Source organism: Rhododendron vialii, chromosome 5a (genome assembly GCF_030253575.1).
Source record: "Rhododendron vialii isolate Sample 1 chromosome 5a, ASM3025357v1".
NCBI classification, from domain to species: domain Eukaryota; kingdom Viridiplantae; phylum Streptophyta; class Magnoliopsida; order Ericales; family Ericaceae; genus Rhododendron; species Rhododendron vialii.
Genome location: NC_080561.1, coordinates 13,074,977 through 13,101,635, shown reverse-complemented (window position 1 = coordinate 13,101,635; position 26,659 = coordinate 13,074,977). Strand labels below are relative to the sequence as shown.

Sequence of the window (26,659 nt, the reverse complement as noted above, 5' to 3'; positions counted from 1 at the left end):
ACTCTATATAATTCATTAATTTTCCTTTATTTACTCTATATAACCCATTAAGTTCCCCAAATCTTCCTATTATACCCCTCTCCTACCAAAACACCAGATTTTTGGCATTTCAGGTCCCGAAAAATGAAATGTTTTCGACATTTGAATACCGTAATATTTAAATAATTTCGACAGTTAGTTACCGAAATGTTTATATATTTTTGGCACTCAATTACCGAAATGTATATATATACAGGACTTTTCTAATCTTTAGTAATATAATATTGTCAAATATATTTTCGGTAACCTAATACCGAAATATATACCAGAATTCGGCAGTTAATTACCAAATTATATATATATTTTCAACAGTTAGTTACTGAAATATATATTGTGTCTAAAAAGTTAGAAGGGCAAGTATGACATTTTGCATTGAGGGCTCATAATGTAATTATTTGAAAATTTTTAATGGACTAATAGAGAAAATAAAATAGTCGCCCCCTTTCTTCTCCCGTTCTTCTCTGTACGTGCTCTGAAGACGAAAAAAAAGAGGGAAAATTTTGGTTTTGGAGGATCGAAACTTTTGCTCCCCAAAGTCCCACAATTCAAGGCTCCTCCGTTAGAAATCAAGGAGAAAAAGACAAATTATTCCCAGATTTCACAAGCACTAACAAGTAAGTCATTGATTATTGCCTTGATGCCTTCTAGGGTTTTTGTTTTTCTATGAGAACATGAAAACTAGGGTATTGATTTGGATGATGGAATTTTTGGATTTGTTATTTAAATGTTTTGAAAGATGTGCAAATCTATTACTACTAAATAACTCAACTTGCTTACTCTCAATGAATAACAACTTAACACGGTGGACTGTATATATATATATATATTTTTATCGGCATGACTGTTTAAATTATAGTTGAACAATGCAAATAAGTGGAATACAAATAAGGGGCTGTTTGGATATCTTCATTGCTCAAAATAAAAACTAGGGGGATTTTGGGATTTGTATTTGGATTGTTAAATTTACCTGTTTTCTCCACATTATAGATCAAGCTCTTGCATCACTTGAGGATCGGTTTGAGCAATTTGAACTTTATGAAGCTATCTTTGGCTTTTTGATGAACGCAAAATTCAAAAGTATTAGTGAAGAGCAATTGAGAGAGCATTGCACTAAACTTGAAAGTTTATTGGAATACAAAAATCATGGTGATATTTACAGGGATGAGTTATTCTAAGAACTTCAACATTTGAAAACAATATTGCCGGGAGAAGTAACAAAATTGATCAACATCCTTGATTTCGTAAGGCCTTATTGGAAAGATGGCGGTTTCCTAATGGTATGGGTTGCATATCGCATTTTGTTACCTATATCGATCACAGTTGCTTCAGTGGGGAGAAGCTTTTCGAAGTTGAAGTTGATAAAAACTTACCTTCGAACTACCATGTCTCAAGAGAGATTAAGTGGATTAGCTATGATCTCAATTGAAAATGAGTTATTGGATAAGTTAAACTACAATGATTTTAATAGAAGAATTTGCTTCAAAAAAATGCAAGAAATTGTTTTCTTTGAATCGGATTGTGCTAATCATAAAGCACCATAACCGAGATTGCATTTTGATTTTGAATTTTTGATGTAATTCAAGCTAAAAGCACAATATAATCTCCTCTATTTTTTTTTAGTTTTTTTTCTTGTTTTTTTTTATGAATTAATATTAAGTTGGCAACAAGTTTGAGTTCAGATTTGGACAACTCAAATGTCGAGATCGGCACTGTCCAGAATGGGCCCTCATTCCCGTCGATTTCCTCCATCAGTGTCTCCCGTCGGTTTCCTCCATCAGTGTCTCCCGTTTGTTTCCGTGGCAGAATTGATAAAATATACAGTAGGTTGAGTGGAACAGAGTAGGGAATAGGTTGCGTCTACTAGAGCTAGGTTGCATAGCAACATTGAAAGTAACGTGTGCCCCAAGGTGAGCACATCCTCCAAGTCAAAAAAATAAAAAATAAAAAAACATTTTCAGCTATAATTAATAAGCAGCTACATTTGGAAGTAACCTGTGCCCCAAGGCGAGCACATGCTCCAAGTCAAAAAACAAAAAAAAAAAAAAAAAAAACATTTTCGGCTATAATTAAAACTTGGAGGCCAAGCTTATAATGGTTTTATTTAAGCCTCTCAAAATCAAACTCCAAACTGTGCCAACCATTCTCATTTCTGCTCACAAAAATGGGTCTAAAGTCAGAGAACGGAAAGCAATCTCCAATTAGCAAAAAACCCACAATCCCATGGCCTTGGCCAGATCTTCCCCCCCAACTACTCAACATAGTTGCAAAAAATTCTACCCTAAGGAGAAACATTAGCTATGGGGGTAATGTCACCAAATCATACAGAGTTCTACCAAAACAATGCAACCCCATCCGCAAATCACCATTTCCCCAGCTCATCACCAACGGCACCGACACCTACGCGGACACTTTTTACATCCCATTCCATTCTGGGTTCTATTTTTGGCGTGGGAGACGTGCGTTTGGTTCTGGTTCTTTGAAGCATATTGTAGGGTACTCCCATGGTTTATTATTTGGTAGAGGCAGAGGGTATCTACCATCATCCCAGTTATATCTCTGGGATCTCTGGGAGCGTACTTGTTGTACCTGGCTGGATGTAAGTCATAATATTCCGCCTTGGGATACAAGTGTTCCATTTAAACATGGTGCTATATCTTCCTCACCTATACAGGGCACCACTCCTACGATGATGGTCTTAACAGGTATGAATTATTACCCTTGTCTAGCAAACTACTTTCTAGGCGTGTTGTTTGTCAAGTCTTTTTTTTTTGGCGTGACAAATTAGTTTGATTTATCTTGTATTCCTCACTTAATGAGAAAATGAGTCAAAATCCACAGGATCACACCAAGGGGACTTGATATAACAGAGAGAGGAAACAATTGCAAATAGAAACTTGATATAACAGAGAGAGGAAAAGATAGTAAATAGAAAAAAAAAGCTGTTGATCCCAAGAAATTCTTGGATTTCTCCCGAAAGTGGCCAGGACATTAAAGAATATCCAGAAGGGCATTCCGAAAATTGGTCTGGTTCTATGTCGGCTTTTTTCCATTTGAAGAACGGAAAAATTTCAATTAATCAATCGTTCACTGTTTACGCCGTTGAATTCCTCTTTAATTGATCAAAATGTGAAAGAATTCCAATTTTTTGTAGTAATGCAATCCAAATAATCTTTGGATCGATTAGAAGATGCTTTCAACTGGTTAGAATGTGGCACTCAAGCAAAACTAGATTTTGCAGAATCATGGTGTATCTTTGTTACTTTCATGTTTCTCGAGATTTCATGAATCTAAAATAAACAAGCACCAAATTAAAAGATAAAAAGAAGTTTGATATAGATAAAAACGAAGTTTTGTATTTTATCTCTTTTACATTGTATGTACTGAACAGGAATGAATCATTCGGCTTTTGCGTTCTATCGACTAAGAGGAGGTGAATATGCTTGGATCAAGCAAGATTGCACCCTTGTTGACCCCCACTCTACAAACAACCAACTCATACAATTCACCCATGCCATTGGATTCAACCGAAAGTTTTATGCATTGAGTTTGCAAGGAACTCTTGCAGTGATAGAGGAAATCGATTCTCGTCTCCGAATCAACGGTTTAAGCAAAAGCAGGGCTGTTCCAAGTGTCCCGTCGATGCATTTCAAGGAGTACTTGGTGGAATCCAATGGGGAAATCTTGTTGGTTTTCCTAATCGTGTCTAGGAAATCTATTCGCAGTGTGGACAATGTGGAGGTTTATCGGCTTCGGTTCGATACACTCTCATGGGTGAAGATGGAGGGGATAGGGGAAAGGACATTGTTCGTGGGGACTAATTGTTGTTTGTCAGTCAACGCAAGTGAAGTTGGGTGCATAAGAAATTGCATATATTTTAGTTATCAAACAGTTGAGGGGTGGTGGGTATATGATATGGAGAGAGGAAGTATCTCACCTGGTTGGGATAGTTCAGATTCCAAAACAAAATCGCCAGTGTGGGATGAACCAGAGCCAGAGGAGGAGGAACAATTGGTTTGTAAAAAAAGATGATGTTTTTGTAACTCTTACTTTTGGCGACTTGTTTCATTTGCTCTATCAATTTATCACTCTTTGGATTTGTTTGAAAATATAGACGATATGTGTTTCGGGAGCAAATTTTTTTTTTTGTTCCGATTTATATCGTAGATGGTATATTTTTGGATTATGAGAGAATTTGTCAAAGTGCTGAAAAATAATGTGCAAAATAAGCTTTACGGAATATGTTAGTACGTGAATTTGTATTCAGAATCCATAAAACTCCTCTAGAGGTGGTCTTTAGATTGTGCATTCTTTTGGTTTTGTTTTGTTTTGTTTTTTGTTTTTATAACGCATGTAGACAGAATACAATCCAAATTTTGCTCCCAAACATCCAGAGAAAATGACGAATGAAAAAAGGAACAAGGGGGCGACCAAACACCCCCACGTAAAAATTTTCTATCTTGGATTTTTGGATATTCACTAGTAAAAGAGCACGTGCGATGCACATGATTGGTTTTTATAGTATTGTATAATGAGAATATCCAAAGCATACAACTTAAAGAGGAACGAAATAGAGTAGTCATTAGGTGGATTCCAACCCTCAAAATCTCTCTCTCTCTCTCTCTCTCTCTCTCTCTCTCTCTCTCTCTCTGTAACTTCTACATGTTTTACATGTACAAAACACGGAACAAAGAAAGCTTAAGAAGCCATTGGATTAGGCAAAGCTAGTGCTCTCTCTCTATTAAAAAAAAGATACACACACAGACACTTTATTTAAAATGATGAAAAACCCAAGAAACAACTTTTGTATATAGTGACATTTTATTCCGTATAAAATGCACTATAACCCAATATGAACTTTCCTTATAGCAGTACATATAAATTTATCATGGAAGATTCTAAAGTTGTCACCTATTTGGATCATGTACGGTCATTGCAAGTGCTTCTCATGATACCCATTGTCCATCTCTCTTAATTAAGAGGAATTGTTGCCTCTACAAAAAGTAAAATGGTTAGGAATTGCAACTTCAACAGCGTGATCGATCCACACGTTTCCTGCGATGCAATTTGTGACAACAAGCAGAAATGAAGATCTCCCAAACTTTATGTTCTATCAATAGTGATATGCTAGAATATAGAGGTTTCCATATCTATCAAAGAGTTATGAGACAAAGTCCAAAGGGTAGCTGATGCTCACTTTTATTAGAAAGGTGTCCGGAAGTGCTGAATTTATGAATTGCAGATTCAAAAGAAACACACAATTACATCAAGTCTAAACCAGAATATTGCTCTAGCTGTAAGTAGCTTCACAAATTGAATGGAACTCCTTAGATGGCTCATAGTCCCCTGATTCACTTCTAGGAGAAAAGGAGCGTTGGTGATCATATAGATTGACATTTCTGTCACTGCAAGTATATCCTAAGGTAAATTCAATTAAGGCTTAGGAAACGATAATAAATTTCCATCATTAACTGATCAATCTTGGTTGCTTTACTAAGGTTCTTTGAAGCTTTACTAAGTGTTAAAACTTCATTCTACACACATCTACATACAAAAATAATGCCAATTAGATAAAACTCATGGAAGTATAAAGGAGATTAAGATTAAAATACTTGACATTACGTGTTAATATCTAAAGGAGATTAAGATTTCTACTATTTACAAAAATTATACTCCTCCACAATCTTTATTTTTGGGAAGGCAGCCTCTAATATCCAACCTATCTTTAAGGCATATTATACCTGTTCCCATTGAGCCTCCTTTTACATTGTAAACCTTCACCACTATTTTAGCAATGGAGCTTGGTTTCTCATTGTCCAACTTCTGATCTCAAGGCCACTAAGTCTTTGGTGAACACACTTTTCCCAATTGGTATAATGCCGAATCGTTAATTTTCATTAGAGATGACAAATAACTATCTACTTTCTACGTTGATATTAATAATTTCAATACCAGAATTCTTACAAGTCGTCAATAAGATGTAAGGGTGACCCAAAAAATCAAAGTCAAAGCGCATAAGTATCTCCTCTATCCTTTAACACTCATTATAGCTATGGATCATGGATAGCTAAAGATAGAACTTCTCTTCCTGTTATTGAAATATATATCTAGAACTTGGAAGTAACTTTTCTGTAGGAGATCTTAGACCTGGATAAAAATGGGAACGAAGTGGAGGATATGTAACATTATTTTATCAAATCGGTTATTCGGGCAAAGCATTTGAATTTACAAAGCACTAACCAACCAAATTATAAAAACAAAGAACAGATCGAGAGGAAGCGCTTGGAAATCTCACATCTAGGTAGATAGGATCAAACGATGACCTGATCAATATCTCTGAGAGGATTAATTGCCATGATCTATTTGGTCGCAGTCCACAAAAATTTACTAAGACGTGTCAGCAAAAAAAAATTTCAAACAAATTTGGGCTCAAAATAATTAAACTGTAGAAGACAAGTTTTGGTGCACCAAATGAAAACAAAAGGGTAAATTTGTAATTTCAAATCGATGGACAGGAATGAATATCAGAAAGGACGGTGCATAGAGATGATAGTAACATTTACAATATGTCTACAAACCATGAAACCAACCCATGACCCAACCCATGACCGCTGACGTGGCGGGATGGGCCCCACATGAACAGCTGAAAAAAAAAAAAAAACCAAATCTGGTTCTCTCTCCTCCCTCTTCACCAATGACCAATATACCCCCATGGACGCCCCCCGCCTTCCCTCAGAGTCTCAGACCCCCTCCACTTGCCCACCCATAACCCACTGGTTCCACTCCTACCAGCCGCCGCCGCCGATTCCACCCGAATGATCTCCTGCAAAAGAAAAACAAATTTCATAAAAGTTGCAGAAAATTGAGTTTGGAACACCCACCAAACAATTTCAAAAATATAAATTGCATAATCTGGGGAGGGGACGGGAATTGGGAGGCCGGAAAAGACTTCTGGAGGCGGAGGGCAAGGAGGATGACGATGCCGGAGACTGCCATAGCAGTGGACAGAACCACCCCTTGTGAATTCAAGATTGAAAACATGTCTAGAGAAAGAGAGAGATAGTTGAAACAAAGATGATGTTTTCTTTTTTGGTAGGTGAGTGGATCTTCAATGGAGGTCGTTTTAGTGGAATCGGCAGTGGCAGCGGCGGGTAGGAGTAGAGGCGCAGTGGCGGCAGCAGAGGTAGGAGGAGAGGACGGGGTGGACCGACACAGGTGATGGGCGGCGATGACGTTGTGGTCGGCGGAGGCCGGAGGGTTGGTCGCCGAAGGTAAATCCGGTGGTGGTGGTGGGAGTTGCCAGTGGTTATGGGTGTTGACCTCTCCTCCTCCCTTCCTCCCTCACTCCATGAACCAGAGATGGGGTTGGGGAGAAATTGATTTTTCAAATTTTTTTTTTTAAATTTTGGGGTTTTGCGAACGTATGTACTTTTGCTTTGGTGGGAGTGAAAGACCGTCCTTATTTGAATGCCCAATGGGCGGTGAGTAGAAGAACCACCCTATTTCAAAATGCATTTATATATATTTAAGGGAAAAAAATTGAAATAGTTCCTGTAGTTAAGTGTTTGTGTTAACTTGGTTTCTATAGTTGTAATTGCCTCGATTTACACTCTGTACTTTTCATTTTGTTCCAATTTGGTCCAATTGCTAACTGCCGTTGTCCTTTTAAATAAAAATAAAAATAAGTCAATAAAGACAAAAATAAGCCAATAAACCAATTTTTTTGTCTTTATTAAAAAATTGATTTCGATGGTAATTTTTTACTTTTTAAGTTCCACTTGTCATGAGGAAGTAATAATCTTTGATAATTGACAAAAAAACAAACAAATGCGAAAAAAATTGAATAAGGACAAAAAAAATAAATCACTTGGCTTATTTAGCCGAACAAACCCTGAGTTTATGTAATATTCTGACTTTTGGACATTGTTCTTTATTATGTTGTAACTTTTGGATCTATATCATGTTGTGACTTTTGGATATGGTTCTATATGCATTTTCAGTACTATGCAGAAAAATAAGGCATCTCAGTATTTGTCCACAAGTTGAACAGGTAGACAATACCAATGGTTATGTTGCTTCATGGTTGATTATGAAAATGCTGAATTGGAGAGTAACTTTTTGCAGAAAACTATAACCAAATTTCTTCTCAGGTGCTTCCTTATCAATGAAGAATGGAAGAATGAGCTGTGTTTTGGTTCAGAGGTATATTAGGTAGGCCTGTGCAAAAAATATATCCACCCGTGGACCGAACTCGACCCGAAGGGTTTCGGACGGGGTCGAACATGTGTTTCGGATGGGTACGGGTTCATTTTCTGTTAAAAATCAGATTTCAGTTCGGGGTCCGGGTCCGGGTTGATGTGTTTCTTACCCGACCCGACCAATTCATGAAGATTAATTTAGTCTTTTGGTCGGACCCGACCCGACGTAAAGAATCGGACTCGCGGACGGTTCTTACCCATTTTTGGTTCAGTTTGCGGGCCTAAAACATTTGTTACCCGACATGTTGGGTTGGGTTCGGGGGCAAACCTGACCCGTGCACACCCTTAATATTGGGGCAAGAGGGGAGTGAGAGAATTACTGTTTTAATCCCAAAAAAAGAGGGCCATTTGATTTTGCTGTTAAAAGGACTAACAACGGTTAATAATTGGACAAAGTTGGAACAAAATGAAAACTACAGAGTGTAAATTGAGCCAATTACAATTACAGGGACCAAGTTGACATAAATACTTAACTACAGGGACTATTGCAGTTTTTTTTCCTATATTTAAAATAGGGTAAATTTCACTGACCTTCCTTCTATACTTTAAGGGGCAACTATTCGCAGCCTCATATTTTCTCCATTAACCCACTTCATTTCGGTAAATGGTTGTCGAAAATCATACATAATATTTCGGTAAATAGCTGTTGAAAACAAAATTATAATTCGGTAACTACATGTCGAAAATACGTTCAACCTTCGGTAAACAACTGCCGAACATACATTTTCGGTAAATAGTTGTTGAAAAAAATATTATATTTCGGTAATTGTATGCTAAAAATGTATCTCAATTTCGGTAACTAACTGTCGAGTATAATTGAAATTTTTTAATGGGGTTAAGGGAAAAAATACGATGCTACGAATAGTCACCCCCATACTTTAATAGGGTAAATTTTACTGACCTCCCCCGAGGTTCCTGACAAAAGCAAAGACCTCCCTTTAAGTTTTTGAAATATCACTGACCTCCCTTGCTTTTGAAACAATTGTCAAGATTCCCCATTTGTTAACTTACCGTTAGATTCTTACCAGAAAATCATGATGTCAGCGCATTTAAAATGCCTATTGCCCAAATTACCCTTGCAAGAATGACCCAACAGTCACTCATTTGCAAAGAAAATCCTTCAACGACCCCCACATTCCGCCATATCATAGATGATTTTGGGAAAGAAAAAACACTGAACCTCGGTAATTTAAATCATTCACAAATTATGAATCCTAAAAATATTTTCACAAGCTCTCTCTTTATTTAATTTTTTGCTTCAGTATTAAGAAACTCAAATTTTCAAATTCATGGGGTTAGTTTAGTGGTGAAGGTATAAAACTTAGAAGTTTGTTTTTTTCCTAAAGGTCTAAGATTCGCAAACTATCAAGTGTTATTAACTTTTTTGGGGGCAGTCTATACAGAGTTTTGCTTTGACTTTGGGCCCCAGAATTAGATAAAGTGTGCGTAAGCTGTCCAAAAACTTGAGTTATTGGGAAAAAAGGAAAACAAATTCACATTTGTAATGGAATTGATAACTAACCCATAAGTAAGAAAGTATGTTCACCGCCCATTGAAGTACAAATTCACTCCTGTTTATAGAGCTTTTTTTTTTTTGGCAATCGCATGTTTATAGATGTCATTTGATACATATTTATATATTCGGAGCGGTTCCGGGGACACCCAAAAAAATATCTCATAGTTTTCGATCAAATTTTGATGATCTGAGCCGCTCAATGTGATCAGAATGTGATTTTAAGGGTATCTCGTGAGAAATCAGCAAAAAAATGACCGGAAAGAGCTTGATCCGAACAGTTTCGAACAGTTTTTTATTGAACGGTTCAACTAAAAACTGCTCAAATCAAACCTTTCCTGGTCATTTTTTTTGCTAATTTCTCGTGGGCACCCTTAAAATCACATTCTGCACACATTGAACGGTTCGGATCATAAAAATTTGATCGGAAACTATGAGATTGAGATTATGGGTGTTTTTTTAGGTGTTTTTTTAGGGTGTCCCTTGAACCGTTCCGTTATATATTTACTACATAACATTTTACATAACATTTATTGAACCGTTCAATAAAAGACTGTTCGGATGAAGCCCTTTCCGGTCATTTTTTTTTTTGCCAATTTCTCGCGAGTTTTCTTAAAATCACATTCTGATCACATTGAACAGCTCGGATTATCGAAATTCGATAAGGAAAGGGGGGTCTACATTTGAACTAAAAAAGGACCCCCTCATTTGAAACAAACTGTAACCTCTTATATATTATGTATATAATATAAACTATAGTATATGATCCCTCCATCCAAAATTTTAGTCCACTATGAAAACTTATGCCAAAAATAATGTATTCCGCATATAATTTTCAAAATCTTTTGCACCAATTGAATGTTCCACTGAACTTTTAGAGAAATAAGTTGGTTTTGTCTTTATTCAAAAAAAATTATGTTTGTTAGTTTTGCGCCAAACTTTAGTGAATTATTGATTCATCTGGACAAGACGAATCGGTTATTTGAATAAGGACAAATAAAAGTAAAATTTCTTATTTTTTCCAAAATATTTGGGTAAAAGTAAAAAAATTTACTTTTCCGATTTGTTTTGTCGAGACGAATCAATAATTCACTAAAATTTGGTGCAAAATTAACAAACATGAAATTTTTTTAATAAGGACAAAAAGTGCTAAAAGTTAAGCGGAACGGGATGTCTTTTTTAATTTTATTTCAAAATTTTTATAAAGTAATGCACATAAAAAAAATGTTGGGTTGTGAGTTTTTTAGGTGGTAATTTTTTTGTCTTTAATCAATTTTCCTTGCTTAATTTTTGCCAATTGTTTTTACTTTTTAGTACATTTAGTCTAGACATACTAGAAAAGTGACAAATTATAATAAAAGTTTAAATGAAATGACTAAATAGCCAATTTTGACTTGTCATATTGAACTTTTTTTTAATATCCTTCTCGTTGTAGTGAATTTGTTAGAATTCTCAAATTATGAGCAAAATCAAAACTTGTCGCAACTTGGCTTTTTCTTAAAAGAATTCAAATTTTGGACTTAATTTTTCACTTTTCTGATTCTTCTCGTCGAGATAGATCAATAACAATTCATAAAAATTTGGTGCAAAACTAATAAACGAGAAAAAAAAAATTGAAAAAGACAAGTTAGATTTTTGGGAACACCCAGCCTAAAAGTGGAATAGGAAATTTGTAACGCCCCTAATTTTGGGAACGTTAAATAGACATTTTCATTGAAAAACTAAGTGGAGTCCAGCTCAATATTACATCATAATCGTAACAAAAGTACTTTTATTTAACAAAACAAGAGGGAACTAGAGTTTCTATCTACTGCTCCGCTTGTTTCTCCATCCTGGCCAGCTCCTCGGCTCCAAAAGCTTCCAAGGTGTAGAATTCACCCTGTTCATCTATAAGATCTGACATATTATACCGATGTTGCCACCAATATAATATGTCAGGGTCACCAAAGGTAACACAATGAGCTACAGAATCTCAATAGAAAAACACATACCCACTAACTCTTAACTTACAAACTTTAGGGCAATTTCTACTTAGTACATGCACAACTATCAAACAGTTAACAATGACACATCCACATTCACTATTTACTATCTTTGGTGTCCATGATTTTCGAGTTTCTCCTACGCGTCATTTCGTAGACCATGTCACTGGTTTCACATTTCATTAACCAAATCAACATTTTCAAAATCGTCATTTTAACACACCCAACCTCGGTTCGGCCATTCCGATCTCCCGAGTATCCTCACAATGGTTCCGCCGCACCGGGTTCCCATTGGCACACAAAAAACATTGAATTTGGCATTGGCTCCTCTCCACGGATAACCAATTCACAATTTAAAACCCTCGGTTCTGCCGCTCTGGGTTCCCGAGTATCCCACAATGGTTCCGCCGCTCTGGGTTCTCATATGGGTTTTCGAAAATCATTAAACCAATTGCGTTGGCTCCTCTCCGTGGATAACCGAACCACAATTCATCCTTCGGTTCCACCGCTCCGGGTTCTCATTGGTTTTTCGAAAATAGTTTATACACGCACTCCTCACAATGGGCTACCAAGTCCGGCCACATTGCAGTTTCCAAAATATTTCTCTTTTGCAAATCACATCATTCCATTAATCACACCCTAGGTGTCATGTTTCTACTTTCTTGATTTCTGTGTCTCGTTTTCATGCAACGTCTCCGCGATAGAACTTTTCACATACGTGATCATAAATCATTCGTTGTAGTCTTGAAACTAAACTAGCAAGATCATCCAACTCTATATTACCAATCATGCTCAAATCACCACTTAAAGCATAATGCCACATGTACGGACGCCTTTGGAGTGAAAAATCACTTATGCTTTATCACACAACAAGTAATACAAACAATTCATGTATACATGCTCATAATCATCATAAAGATCAAAATACGAATACTTCTATCAAATGGTAAAGTTTTATCTTTCGAAAGCCGTTCTTTCTTCCTTTTTGGAAAATTCAAAACAACATATGTTTAGTAGAGAAAAAGTCGTTTATTCAACATGCTCATAATTCCATTAGCAAAATAAGTTTGTTAATTATCATGCATTCCAAACATTATAAGTGATAGATAACCTTATATATTTAGAGAAAGCAGTTAAGGATATTTTCTACATTATACTTTGAATTAGAGTGTAAAGACATGCTACATATACTTAGAGATAATGAGGACGGAGAAATCTACTTATACTTCCAACATACGGTTCTACGTTATACGTTGAGTTAGTGGACAAGGGACTCTACCTTTCTTCTTGGCGGTAGTGACGACTACAGAGAGAGTAACTATGTCGGATGGAGTAACTTTCTACGGTAAGCTTCCGATAGCTTCGAAAGAGAAAAGTTTCTCTCGAAACTAGTTTGTGACTAAAACTTCTAAACTTTATGGATCGAAAGGGTGGTTTAGAATGAGTTTCCTGAAGAACTTCAAGAAGAATTCAAGAACATGCAAGAACAAAGAAGAACAAAGAACAAATACAAGAATTCTAGAGAAAGAAGTTTGGAGAGTTCAAGGTGTAAGTTGAATGCTTGGACAAAGGTCCTATTTATAGCAAAATTTGGCTCTCCCTCTCCTCCATTTGGCCGGCCCTCTCTCTCTCTTCTTTCCCATGGATTTTGCTCCATTGTATGGTCAAATCAAGCATGCCATGCCTTCCTCACTTGTCTTTTCCTATTTTAGGCCATACCTTAGGTCATCATGAAGGGTTTAATGGCTTGTCTTGTCCTAGGAAGGGTTAACTTGTAAGAAAGAACAAAATGATGAGGCTAGATTGTGTTTAAAGTAACCTAGAATGGGTTGTCAAATAGATATTAGGCTTATGGGCTATAGGTAGCTTGTGGGAATGAACAAAGTCACATGCACACACCACACTCTCTCCCTCTCTCTCTTGGCCTCCCCTCTCTATTCCTCTCTTGGCTTTTCTCTCTCTCTCTCTCTCTCCCTCTCCCTCTCTCTAGACTATATATATATCTACATATATGGTTATATATGAGTACGCTTAGGTACCAAATAGATTTACTAAGGCTAGGAAAAGAGAATTGATGTGGGGTTAAGGCTTTCAAGTGTATTGTGTTGTTTATTGGTCAACACTTTTCCTAGAAAGTGCATATATATATATATATATATATATATATATATATATATATATATATATATATATAGGCATGCTTATAAAAGGCTATGAGGTGTATATACCTATAGATAAGGACATCTATGTACTTAGAAGATCTAGGAAAGTGACTTTGGTGGGCAATTTAGGTTTAAGGCTATTGTTCTTAGGGTTGCATGCATGGCAAGGCTAGGCTTGCTTCTTTTTGGAAGCAAAATGATGGCTATGATTTGTCTTGTCAAAGTTACATACACATTGGCAAGTCAAATGTCCATTATCCAAGGGATAAAAATTTCTCTAGCATTTATTAACCATTGGTTAAAGATATATAAGAGATAGGTATGGGCTTGAATGACTAGTCATGGGGTATAATGATTACCTCTAATGGCCTAATGGTTCAATTAGAGTTAGGAGGGATTCATAAGGCTCAAAAATGGTCCATCTAGGGTTAGGGAATTGTGACTAGGTGAATTGGTAGTTCGGTTCTTCCAACTAGTCGGTTGAAAACTAATTCTACTTGCCACGTAGGATTTCTAGTCAAGAAATAAAATTTTAAAGGACTATTTTAATTATGACGGATTATAGAAATTAAAAAGGAATTTTAGAAGCAATACAAAGTAATTTAAAAAATTTAAATATTTAACGAAATTTTTATTTACCGAAAATCAGGATCGTTACAAAATTAGGAAGGAACTATGGTGAAATTGGGATGTAACTTGTTATGGTGTCCACCAATAATGGTTGCGACCATTCAATGCGGTGGTGGTGGAGAACAGGTTAACATTGGAAGCGGTGGAAAAAGAATAAAGAGATCAGGAAAATGGAACAAGAGGAGGTGCAGATCATAGAGGGTATTTAGGTATTTTTCTCTTGAAAACTAACACTGTTTAGATTTACTTTACCTGATGGGGGAATCTTGCTATTTGTTTCAAAAGAAAGGGAGGTCACTGGTATTTCAGAAACCTTGAGGGAGGTATGTGCTTTTGTCAGAAACCTCAAGGGAGGTCAGTGAAATTTACCCTACTTAATAGTAGACGCATTTTGAAGGTATTATTATTATTGTCGTTCCAAAAATACTAATTTTATAGAAAAAGGATGCGGAATGTAAAAGTTATACGCAATTGACGAAATTTTAGTAGAAAAGTAAATAAAATATTACTGAAGGAGAGAAATGGAGATGAGTCTTCATTTAGGAGGAGATCCACCAAATATAGAGAATGAGAATTGAGTCTCCATTTTAGAGACCGCAAATAAAGATGGATTGGAGGATATGCATTCTCGAAAATGGAGTATTAGAGCTCAAATGGAGATGGGTTGGAGTTGTTCTAAGTAATGTTGGTTTGGTGGATGAACTTGTTTGGATGTTAGGGTGGATAATTGTTTAGACTTATTTGAATTTGTTTAGATTGATTGGACATGAAGTTAATTTTGAGGCTTTATTTTTAAATTTTTTGGTATATATAAAAATACAAATTGCATACTCAAATCCGTCGGAACCGGTCCGTCGAAACCGCATCCAAACCAAACCAACCAAACAATACTTATAAGCGGTTGGCGAATGAAAAAAATGACAATTCGCAACGAGTGGAGAGGATTGGAGAACTGGACTAAAAATTACTCCAAAATACAGTAGGGAATAAAATACCAAAAAATCTAAGAAAATCGACGGGAGCAACCGACAGGCATGCGGAGCCCACTCCGGTCTCTGCACGGATTCAATCCGTTCAATAATTTAAAAAAAATCCGAGTGGGCCCGTGAAAAATCAGTTCAATCCAATATGTATTGGTGCTCGATCCAACTTTCATTTTTTCATGGATCCAAAATCTGAATGAAAAAATAAAAGATTGGATTGAATATCTACATTTACTGGATTAAGCTGATTTTTCACATGCCCAATTGATTTTTTTAAAACTATTTAACGGCTTGAATCATCCATGCGGTCTCCGTGGTGGACTCCCATTCCCGTCGATTTCCACTGTCAGTGGCTCCCGTGGATTCCCGTGCCAGAATTGATAAAATATACAGTAGGTTGAGTGGAACAGAGTAGGTTGAATAGCAACATTGGACGTAACGTGTGCCCCAAGGTGAGCACATGCTCCAAGTAAGAAATAAATAAAAATAAAAAAACATTTTCAGCTATAATTAACAGCTACATTTGGTAGTAACCTGTGCCCCAAGATTAGGGCTGTCCACGGTCCGGATCGGATTGGATTTGTATGAATTTCATTTTAATTTGTATTTCACGATTTTTAGAAAATGCAATCCAATTCTAATCCAAAAGTCTCACTGTTCGGTTCGGAATCCGAGGTTCGGTCCCGGTTTTATACATGGATTCTCTTCAAAAAAATAAAATGATGCTACTACCGTGATCATATTCCAAATAAAAATGCAAACACTAATTTTCATAAACATTGTCCAAATTGTAAAGGCATTAAGGCAATAAAAATGGTAAAGGCAACAAGCCAGCAACCAAATAAAACTAAGTATTTTCCAAAATACACAAATGCTTGTCAAGCATGATCTACTAATTACATCCCATAAAAACCAAACAAAAAATAGCAAATTAGTTTCTCAAAACAAACAAGCAAATTAGTAAAATTATAATTATTTATATATATTACACACACACATATATCTATATTTTTATTTTTTTAAATATCTCACGGTCTGGTTCGGTTAATCCACGTACGATTTTGAAATAAAAATCCAATTCTAATGCGTATCTCACGGTTTTTTAATTTTCAAATCCGTGTCCGGACTATTAATCCACGGACAAAATCCAAAAAGCACGGATTGGATTGGTCACGGTTCACGATTTTTCTTGGACAACCCTACCCAAGGTGAGCACATGCTCCAAGTCAAAACAAAAAAAAAAACATTTTCGGCTATAATTAAAACTTGGAGGCCAAGCTTATAATGGCTTTATTTAAGCCTCTCAAAATCAAACTCCAAACTGTGCCAACCATTCTCATTTCTGCTCACAAAAATGGGTCTAAAGTCAAAGAACGGAAAGCAATCTCCAATTAGCAAAAAACCTACAATCCCAAGGCCTTGGCCAGATCTTCCCCCCCAACTACTCAACATAGTTGCAAAAAATTCTACCCTAAGGGAAAACATTAGCTATGGGGGTAATGTGACCAAATCATACAGAGTTCCACCAAAACAATGCAACTCCATCGGCAAATCACTATTTCCCCAGCTCATCGCCAGCGGCACTGACACCTACGCGGAAACTTTTTGCATCCCCTTCCGTCCTGGGTTCTATGTTTGGCGTTGGAGATGTGCGTTTGGTTCTGGTTCTTTGAAGCATATTGTAGGGTACTCCCATGGTTTATTATTTGGTAGAGGCAGAGGGCATGTACAATCATCCCATTTATATCTCTGGAATCTCTGGGACCTCTGGATGTGTCCTATTTATACCTTGCCTAATGGAGGTTGTAATATTCCGCCTTGGGATACAAGTGTTCCATTTAAACATGGTGCTATATCTTCCTCACCTATACATGGCACCACTCCTATAGTGATGGTCTTAACAGGTATTAATTATTACCCTAGCCTAGCGAACTACTTTCTAGGCGTATTGTTTGTCAAGTCTTATTTTTGGTGCGACAAATTAGTTTGATTTATCTCGTATTCCTCGCTTAATAAGAAAATAAAATTGATATTCGCGCTTCACTTTTTACTAATTGTGATTCACTTTGTTCATGAAGTTACTAGTAACTTTACGTTGAAATTGGAGCGCCATCAGTTAAAAGTAGAGTACGAAAATCATTTTCCATGAGAAAATGAGTCAAAATCTATAGGATCACACCAAGGGGACTTAATATGACAGAGAGAAGAAACAATTGTAAATAGAAAAGAAAAAAAAAAAACACCGTTGATCCCAAGAAATTATTGGATTTCTCCAAAAAGTAGCTAGCACATTGAAGAATATCTAGAAGGGCATTCTGGAAATTGGTCTGATTCTATGTCGGTTTTTTTTTCTTTCTATATTTGAAGAACATTACGATTTCCTTTAATCAATCATTCATTGTTTATGCCGTTGAATTCCTCTTTAATTGATCAAGATGTGAAAGAATTCCAATTTTTTGTTTAGTAATGCAATCCAAATAATCTTTGGATCGATTAGAAGATCCGTTCAATTGGTTAGAATGTGGCACTCGAGCGAAACTAGATTTTGCAGAATCATGGTGTATCTTTGTTACTTTCACGTTTCTCTAGATTTCATGAATCTAAAATAAACAAGTACCAAATTAAAAGAAAAAAAGAAGAAGAAGTTTAGTGTTTTTTTTTACTGTTAAACTTATTTTCATCTCTCATACATTGTATGCACTGAATAGGAATGAATCATCCGGCTTTCGCGTTCTATCGACTAAGAGGAGGTGAATGTGTTTGGATCAAGCAAGATTGCACCCTTGTTGACCCCCACTCTACGACCAACCAACTCATACAATTCAACCATACCATTGGATTCAACGGAAAGTTTTATGCATTGAGTTTGCAAGGAACTCTTGCAGTGATAGAGGAAAGCGATTATCGTCTCCAAATCATAGGTTTAAGCAAAAGCAGGGCTGTTCCAAGTGTCCCTTCGATGCGTTTCAAGGAATACTTGGTGGAATCCAATGGGGAAATCTTGTTGGTTTTCCTAATCGTGTCTAGGAAATCTATTCGCAGTGTGGACAATGTGGAGGTTTATCGGCTTCGGTTCGATACACTCTCATGGGTGAAGATGGAAGGGATAGGGGATAGGACATTGTTCGTGGGGACTAATTGTTGTTTGTCAGTCAACGCAAGTGAAGTTGGGTGCATAAGAAATTGCATATATTTTAGTTGTCAAACAGTTGAGGGATGGTGGATATATGATATGGAGAGAGGAAGTATCTCACCTGGTTGGAATAGTAAAGATTCTAAAACAAAATCACCAGTGTGGGATGAACCAGAGCCAGAGGAGGAGGAACAATTGGTTTGTAAAAAAAGATGATGTTTTTGTAACTCTTACTTTTGGCGACTTGTTTCATTTGCTCTATCAATTTATCACTATTTGGATTTGTGTGAAAATATAGGCAATATGTGTTTCGGGAGCCAATTATTTTTTTGTTCCGATTTATATCGTAGATGGTAAATTTTTGGATTATGAGAGAATTTGTTAAAGTGCTGAAAAATAATGTGCAAAATAAGTTTTACAGAAGCTGTTAGTACGAGAATTTGTATTCAGAATCCAAAAAACTCTTCTAGAGGCGGGCTTTAGATTGTGCATTCTTTTGTTTTTTTTTTTTGTTTTTGGTTTTTATAACGCATGTAGACAGAATACAATCCAAATTTTGCTCCCAAACATCCAGAGAAAATGACAAATGAAAAAAGGAACAAGGGGGCAACCAAACACTCCCTTAAAATTTTTCTATCTTGGATTTTTGGATATTCACTAGTAAAAGAGCACATGCGATGCACGTGATTGGTTTTTATAGTATTGTATAATGAGGAGATCCAAAGCATACAACTTAAAGAGGAATGAAATAGAGTAGTCATTAGGTGAATTCCAATCCTCAAAATCTCTGGGTTTTTTTTCTTGGTAGCTTCTACATGTTTTGCATGTACAAAACACGGAACAAAGAAAGCTTAAGAAGCCATTGGATTAGGCAAAGCTAGCGCTCTCTCTCTATTAAAAAAAGGAAAATTCTAAAATCAGCTCAATAGGCTGACGATAGTAGGTGTGTGAATGTGTATTAAAAGATGTAAAAAGTGCACAGATATACGTGTTTTTCTTGTCTTTTAGTGTGTTTATCGTCAGCCCAGTGGGCTGACAATAGCAAGACCGTTAAAAAAAAACACACACACACAGACACATCATTTAAAATGATGAAAAACCCAAGAAACAACTTTTGTATATTGTGACATTTTATTCCCGTATAAATTTCAGTGCACTTTAACCCAATATGAACTTTCCTGATAGCAGTACATATAAATTTATCATGGAAGATTCTAAAGTTGTCGCCTACTTGGATCGTGTACGGTCATTGCAAGTGCTTCTCATGATACCCATTGTCCATCTCTCTTAAGAGGAATTGTCGCCTCTAAAAAATGAAAAATGGTTAGGAATTGGAACTTCAACAGCGTGATCCACACATTTCCTGCCATGCAATTTGTGACAACAAGAAGAAATGAAGATCTCCCAAACTTTATGTTCTATCAATAGTGAAATGCTAGAATATATAGGTTTCCATGTCTATCAAAGAGTTATGAGACAGAGTCCAAAGGGTAGCTGATGCTCACTTCTATTAGAAAGGTGTCCAGAAGTGCTGAATTTATGAATTGCAGATTCAAAAGAAACACACAATTACATCAAGTCTAAACCAGAATATTGCTCTAGCTGTAAGTAGCTTCACAAATTGATTGGAACTCCTTAGATGGCTCATAGTCCCGGGATTCACTTCTAGGAGAAAAGGAGCGTTGGTGATCACATAGATTTGACATTTATGTCACTGCAAGTATATCCTAAGGTAATTTCAATTAAGGCTTAGGAAACGATAATAAATTTCCATCATTAACTGATCGATCTTGGTTGCTTTACTAAGGTACGTACTTTGAAACCTTTCTAAGTGTTAAAACTTCATTCTACGCACATCTACACACACAAAAATAATGCCAATTAGCTAAAACTCATGGAAGTATAAAGGAGATTAAGATTAAAATACTTGACATTACGTGTTAATATCTAAAGGAGATTAAGATTTCTACTATTTACAAAAATTATACTCCTCCACAATCTTTATTTTTGGGAAGGCAGCCTCTAATATCCAACCTATCTTTAAGGCATATTATACCTGTTCCCATTGAGCCTCCTTTTACATTGTAAACCTTCACCACTATTTTAGCAATGGAGCTTGGTTTCTCATTGTCCAACTTCTGATCTCAAGGCCACTAAGTCTTTGGTGAACACACTTTTCCCAATTGGTATAATGCCGAATCGTTAATTTTCATTAGAGATGACAAATAACTATCTACTTTCTACGTTGATATTAATAATTTCAATACCAGAATTCTTACAAGTCGTCAATAAGATGTAAGGGTGACCCAAAAAATCAAAGTCAAAGCGCATAAGTATCTCCTCTATCCTTTAACACTCATTATAGCTATGGATCATGGATAGCTAAAGATAGAACTTCTCTTCCTGTTATTGAAATATATATCTAGAACTTGGAAGTAACTTTTCTGTAGGAGATCTTAGACCTGGATAAAAATGGGAACGAAGTGGAGGATATGTAACATTATTTTATCAAATCGGTTATTCGGGCAAAGCATTTGAATTTACAAAGCACTAACCAACCAAATTATAAAAACAAAGAACAGATCGAGAGGAAGCGCTTGGAAATCTCACATCTAGGTAGATAGGATCAAACGATGACCTGATCAATATCTCTGAGAGGATTAATTGCCATGATCTATTTGGTCGCAGTCCACAAAAATTTACTAAGACGTGTCAGCAAAAAAAAATTGTCCCGACATTTTCATGCAGGTTAATTGGAGAGATCCTTAAACGATAGTGCTCTCCTCTCTAAAATTTCACTCCTTGTCAATTTCCTAAAAGACAGATATATATATATATATATATATATATATATATATATATATATTGATAGGGCCGACAACACGGTAAGTGCTCAATATGTATATTTGTTAACATTCAGCATTTAGTCAATGGGTTTGTGGACTTCGCTACATGTATGACTGAGCCTTTTTATTTTTTATGTATCTATAGCATTGACATTCTGTCAGTGAACAATCCAAAAAACAACTTACGGAATTACAAAGGAAAAAATATTTTCACCCTTCCGATGGAAGATATTTTACTTGAAAAATATTTAACTTCACTTTTACGCAACCAAACAACGGCACATAGGTAGAATATTTACCCGGAATATTTTACTTTTGAAACAAATGGAGCCTAATTCTCTCCGAATAGAATACTTCGGCAAACTACTTGGTGTTCTTCTTTTCTTTTCTTTTCTTTTTTTATTAATTAATGATATGTTTTCTATCATTATTGTTATATATATGTCCATCACATTTATAAACTGTGCGTGCCCGTTCATCACAATGGCGTTTGGAATTTGACCATGATTCAATTGCGATATATTTGTTTTTTTCCCCCCAAGCTGGATATCCACTCTGTATGTTTCAAGTTTCAAACATCCACTTCGTATATTCCATGAACTTTTCTCACGAATATCGAAAGTTGGAATAAATGGAAGGGCAACAGGAGCAATTTATCAAACACCTTATGTGCAATGAGTATTTTGTCGAACTTCTGAGCATGATATTTACCATATAAGCAAGAAAGGCTTCAACGTAGATTCACTATGAGAGAAAGAGATAACAATACACTTTTTTTTTGGGAAACTTACCAATGGATTCTACGTGAACTTTAATTTGGAAAACAATAGTCTGGATGACTTTGGCAATTTCTTCCCCAGAATTCAGTCTTGAAATTAGAACGGAGGAGAATCGAGAGGCTAATTCAAGGAAACTCTTGACTGTTGGAGAGTTGAGAGGAAGAAGGACATTCAGAAATATGCTCAGCATACGTGTAGCTTTTGTACTACGTTACTGTTAGTAATTTATTTTAATCAACGGGTATCTGTAATCTTAACGTGGGGAGATTAATGAGTATTTAATATCATGGAGCTCGTAATATAATTGAGATAAGGACGGGAGTGCAATTATAATTCTGTAGTGGGGTGAATTATAATTAGTGAAATAAGAAATAGAATCCTGGTGGGATTAAGTTTTCTTATTTACACTGGGAGCCCAGACTTATTACTCCTTAGGTCCCTATCGTAGCCCTATATATACACGTTATGCTCTCTAGGTCAGGATGATGTTTTTCTATTATTCAGTAAATAGAGGCAGGCTTAGAGAGAGCAAACAGATCACGAAAGAGTCCACACTTGGTTCGTGCTCTAGACGTGCAGGGAATACGATAGAAGATCGTAAGGTACGGTCGAGCAGTATTCGTGGTTTATAGCAAGACGTGCTATAACAAGTTCAACCAGCGTTCGTGTCGCAGGGAGTTGAGGTAGAACCCTAATTCCGCTTTATAGGGTTTTACAATTTTTGTTGTCTAATCTGTACGCGTCATTACTGGGTCTTGGGGATTCGGTTTCCCAACAGTGGTATCAAAGCAGGCTGTAATCACGCGTATGGATTAAACAAGCCATGTTGTCCGTAGGTTATAGAGGGTAGAACGTAGAACTGTGCTAATCCTTGTTTTGCAGCGTTCTTACCCAGCTATTATGGTCACATGATTTTTATTGGTTTTATGTGATTGGATCCCACGATAATTTTTTCGTGGTTATTGTTATTTATTGGGTACCACGATTATTTTTCGTGGTTGTAATAATTAACGTAGCATGTGTTATTTATTGGGTGCCACGATTATTTTTCGTGGTTGTAATAATTAACGTAGCATGTGAACTCCAATGGAGGCATAAGATCGATATTTGTATGTTTCTTCGATTGTAATAGCATTCGACGGTTATTCGGAGATCGAAGATGGTAGATACAAAAGATTCAAGTTATTTGGCTCGCAACAGTTTTTTTCCAGATTCGTAGGGTCTGATTGCAAGGCTATTTCGACCCAGTAAACATTGGAATCAGAAAATCCGTTCTTCACGAAAGTTGTAGATAATTGAATTTCGAATCCAACCCAATTTGAATCACTTCAATTGGAGGTCAGATGAAGAAGATATGGCCAAAATACTGAAGGCTGTGCAGTTTACGCGGGAGTATGTTAAATCCGAAATTTTTTGCCTAAGCACGGTTGGATTTTGATTTTCTTGATTGATTCAAACTATCTAAGTCTTCTACACAAGTATAGTCGAAGGATTTCAAGTTTGGAAGGACTTCTTATTGCTTAAGGATTTCAAGTTTGGAAGGATTCCTTGTTGCTCAAGGATTGCATCTTTGACGATTTCAAGTTTGGAAGGACTTCTTATTGCTTAAGGATTTCAAGTTTGGAAGGATTCCTTGTTGCTCAAGGATTGCATGTTTCTATGATTGTTTGCATATGTGATAGTTTACCATATTGGAACAACATGGTAATATATAGCTTTTGACCTAGATCACGTTTTTTGCAAACTTAAAATTTTTGATAACCCTTACAAATTTTTTTTAATAACTAAGTGGGAGAGGGAGTTTATTTTTATAAATCCCACGGTCTCCATTACTAGTATGTAGATGATATAATTAATTTTGTGTGATGGTTTTAGAACCTTCTCCCCCATCGGGCAAAATTAATTATGTCCTCATCGGTACAGACTTCCTTAAAGGATAGGTCTATGATGATTATTGTGTGAATTACTACACCATCTGAGGTAATTCATAACGGAACAATGGGTCATGGGGCTAGGTAATGGTATACACTTAGCTGTAAATAATAGTATCCTCACCATCTGAGTCACTATTATTATTTATAGGATCGAAGTTATATTGGCTATTTAATTTTGCTTGGCACGGTATAGTGTCTAGATAGTAAAATTAAAAGGTTGTGCCTATCTACACGAATGATAAAGAGTAGAGACTTCCCATCGAGGCATGCTCTTCACGGTGTGTAGGGTTGCCAATGTTTTTCTTTTAACATGTGGTAGAGGGAACCAATATTAAAATGAAATTCAAAATTTTTATTGCCCTTCATAATTGATTGTTATGTTATTTGATTCTCAGATTCAAAAATGGGCTCTTTCAATCCACTTGCCATTATTCTCAAAGAAAATAAACTTACTGGACCAAACTATGTTGACTGGAAAAGAAACTTGAATATTGTGTTAACTGCTGAGGGCCACAAATATGTGCTTACTACGGCGTGCCCTCCTATACCTGAAGAAAATGCCACAGAACAGGAAGCAAAGCCTTATAAAGATTGGGTTAAGGCTGATAAGATGGCGCGGTGTTATATTTTGGCTTCTATGTCGAATATATTGCAACATCAGCATCAAGCTATGGAAACTGCTTCTGATATGATGCTGAACCTCAAAGAAATGTTTGGGGATCAGAATCGGGCAGCAAGGCTAGTTGCTATGAAAGAATTGGTGAGCATCACCCATGTTGAAGGGACCCCGGTTAGGGATCATGTTCTAAAGATGATAGCTCTTCTTAATGAACTAGAGATCCTTGGAGCTGAAATTGATGGGGAAACCCAGATCGATTTCGTTCTCAACTCACTGCAGTCTGAGAGTTTTAAGCAGTTTCGCCTGACTTATTCTATGAACAAAATGCATTTATCTTTGGCGGAACTTCTTAAGGAACTCCAAGCAGCTGAGGGTCTTTTGGTTGCGAAGAAACCACCATCAGTGCTAGTGGCTGAGAAGACTTCTACTTCTAAGCCGAAAGGCAAGAAGAAGCAGAATAAGTCTCAGAAAAAGGTTGTGGAGGTAGTTCATGCGCCTCAAGGTGGAGTGAAAAAGCCTACGGGCAAGTGTTTTCACTGCAAGCAGAAAGGACACTAGAAGAAGAAATGTCCGGTTTTTCTTAATAAAGTGAACAAACAAGCTAAATCTTTTTCACTAGTTGTTGAATCATGTTTAGCGGTGTTATCTACCAGTACCTGGTGTGTAGATACGAGAGCCACTAATCATGTTTGCAATTCATTGCAGGGGTTCCAGGAAACCAGAAGACTCAGTGATGGGGAGATTTATCTACATATGGAAAATGCTACGAGAGTGGCAGCAGTTGCAGTAGGAAATATTTTTTTAAATTTTAGTAGTAATAGGAGTTTAATTTTGAGAGATTGTCTTTATGTTCCTACTATTAGAAGAAACTTGGTTTCAGTTTCTAAGTTAATAAAGGATGGATATTTGGTTTATTTTAGTGACTCTGTGGTTATTAAGTTAAATAAACGTTTTATCTGTTCTGGTTCATTGGTGGATGATCTCTACATTATAAATCCTATATTTCCTACAGTGCAACTGCATGAATTGAATAACACTAATAATTTACCATGCAAGAGAAAAGAGCCTTCGAAATTGAACCAAACGTATCTTTGGAACTTACGTCTTGGTCATATTAATCTGAATAGGATTTCTAGACTGGTTAAAGATGGACCTTTAGGTTCATTAGAAGTTAAGGAACTTCCAGTCTGTAAATCATGTTTGGAAGGTAAGATGACCAAAAGGCCTTTTTTCAGCAAAAGGATATAGAGCCAAAGAGCCGTTAGAATTGGTTCACTCTGATTTGTGTGGGCCTATGAATATTCAAGCTAGAGGTGGTTTTGAGTACTTTGTCACTTTTATTGACGATTACTCAAGGTATGGATACATTTATTTGATGCACCGTAAGTCCGAATGCTTTGAGAAATTCAGGGAGTATAGGGCGGAAACGGAAAAGCGTTTGGGTAAATGTCTCAAGACACTACGATCTGATCGTGGTGGTGAATACCTCTTGGGAGAGTTTAGGGACTACTTGTCAGCTGAAGGGATTACATCCCAATTGTCAGCTCCAGGTATGCCACAACAAAATGGTGTAGCAGAGAGAAGGAATAGGACTCTTATGGATATGGTAAGATCAATGATGAGTTATTCAGATTTACCAATTTCGTTTTGGGGACATGCACTAGAAACAGCAGCGTATATTCTTAACTTGGTACCATCTAAGTCAGTACCATCTACACCCACAGAACTATGGATTGGGCGCAAACCTAGTCTCCAGCATGTTCGGGTTTGGAGTAGTCCAGCAC

General features: G+C 36.4%; 2 protein-coding genes across 2 annotated transcripts; both read left to right on the top strand.

The window, feature by feature from the left end:
• Positions 1–2,190: 2,190 nt before the first annotated feature.
• On the top strand, positions 2,191–4,567 carry LOC131326624 (uncharacterized). The gene is made up of 2 exons (XM_058359474.1): positions 2,191–2,741; positions 3,428–4,567. Exons 1-2 carry the CDS (start codon positions 2,201–2,203, stop codon positions 4,066–4,068), a joined length of 1,182 nt encoding a protein of 393 aa, XP_058215457.1. The 5' UTR covers positions 2,191–2,200; the 3' UTR covers positions 4,069–4,567.
• A 12,308-nt stretch (positions 4,568–16,875) lies between these two features.
• LOC131326737 (uncharacterized) lies at positions 16,876–19,083 on the top strand. The gene is made up of 2 exons (XM_058359603.1): positions 16,876–17,468; positions 18,273–19,083. Exons 1-2 carry the CDS (start codon positions 16,919–16,921, stop codon positions 18,911–18,913), a joined length of 1,191 nt encoding a protein of 396 aa, XP_058215586.1. The 5' UTR covers positions 16,876–16,918; the 3' UTR covers positions 18,914–19,083.
• The last annotated feature ends 7,576 nt before the right edge of the window (positions 19,084–26,659 follow it).

Coding starts and splice junctions, on each gene's coding strand:
- LOC131326624 (XM_058359474.1), top strand. CDS start 2,201: ATGGGTCTAAAGTCAGAGAACGGAAAGCAATCTCCAATTAGCAAAAAA. Junction 2,742..3,427: donor TACGATGATGGTCTTAACAG/GTATGAATTATT, acceptor TGTACTGAACAG/GAATGAATCATTCGGCTTTT.
- LOC131326737 (XM_058359603.1), top strand. CDS start 16,919: ATGGGTCTAAAGTCAAAGAACGGAAAGCAATCTCCAATTAGCAAAAAA. Junction 17,469..18,272: donor TATAGTGATGGTCTTAACAG/GTATTAATTATT, acceptor TGCACTGAATAG/GAATGAATCATCCGGCTTTC.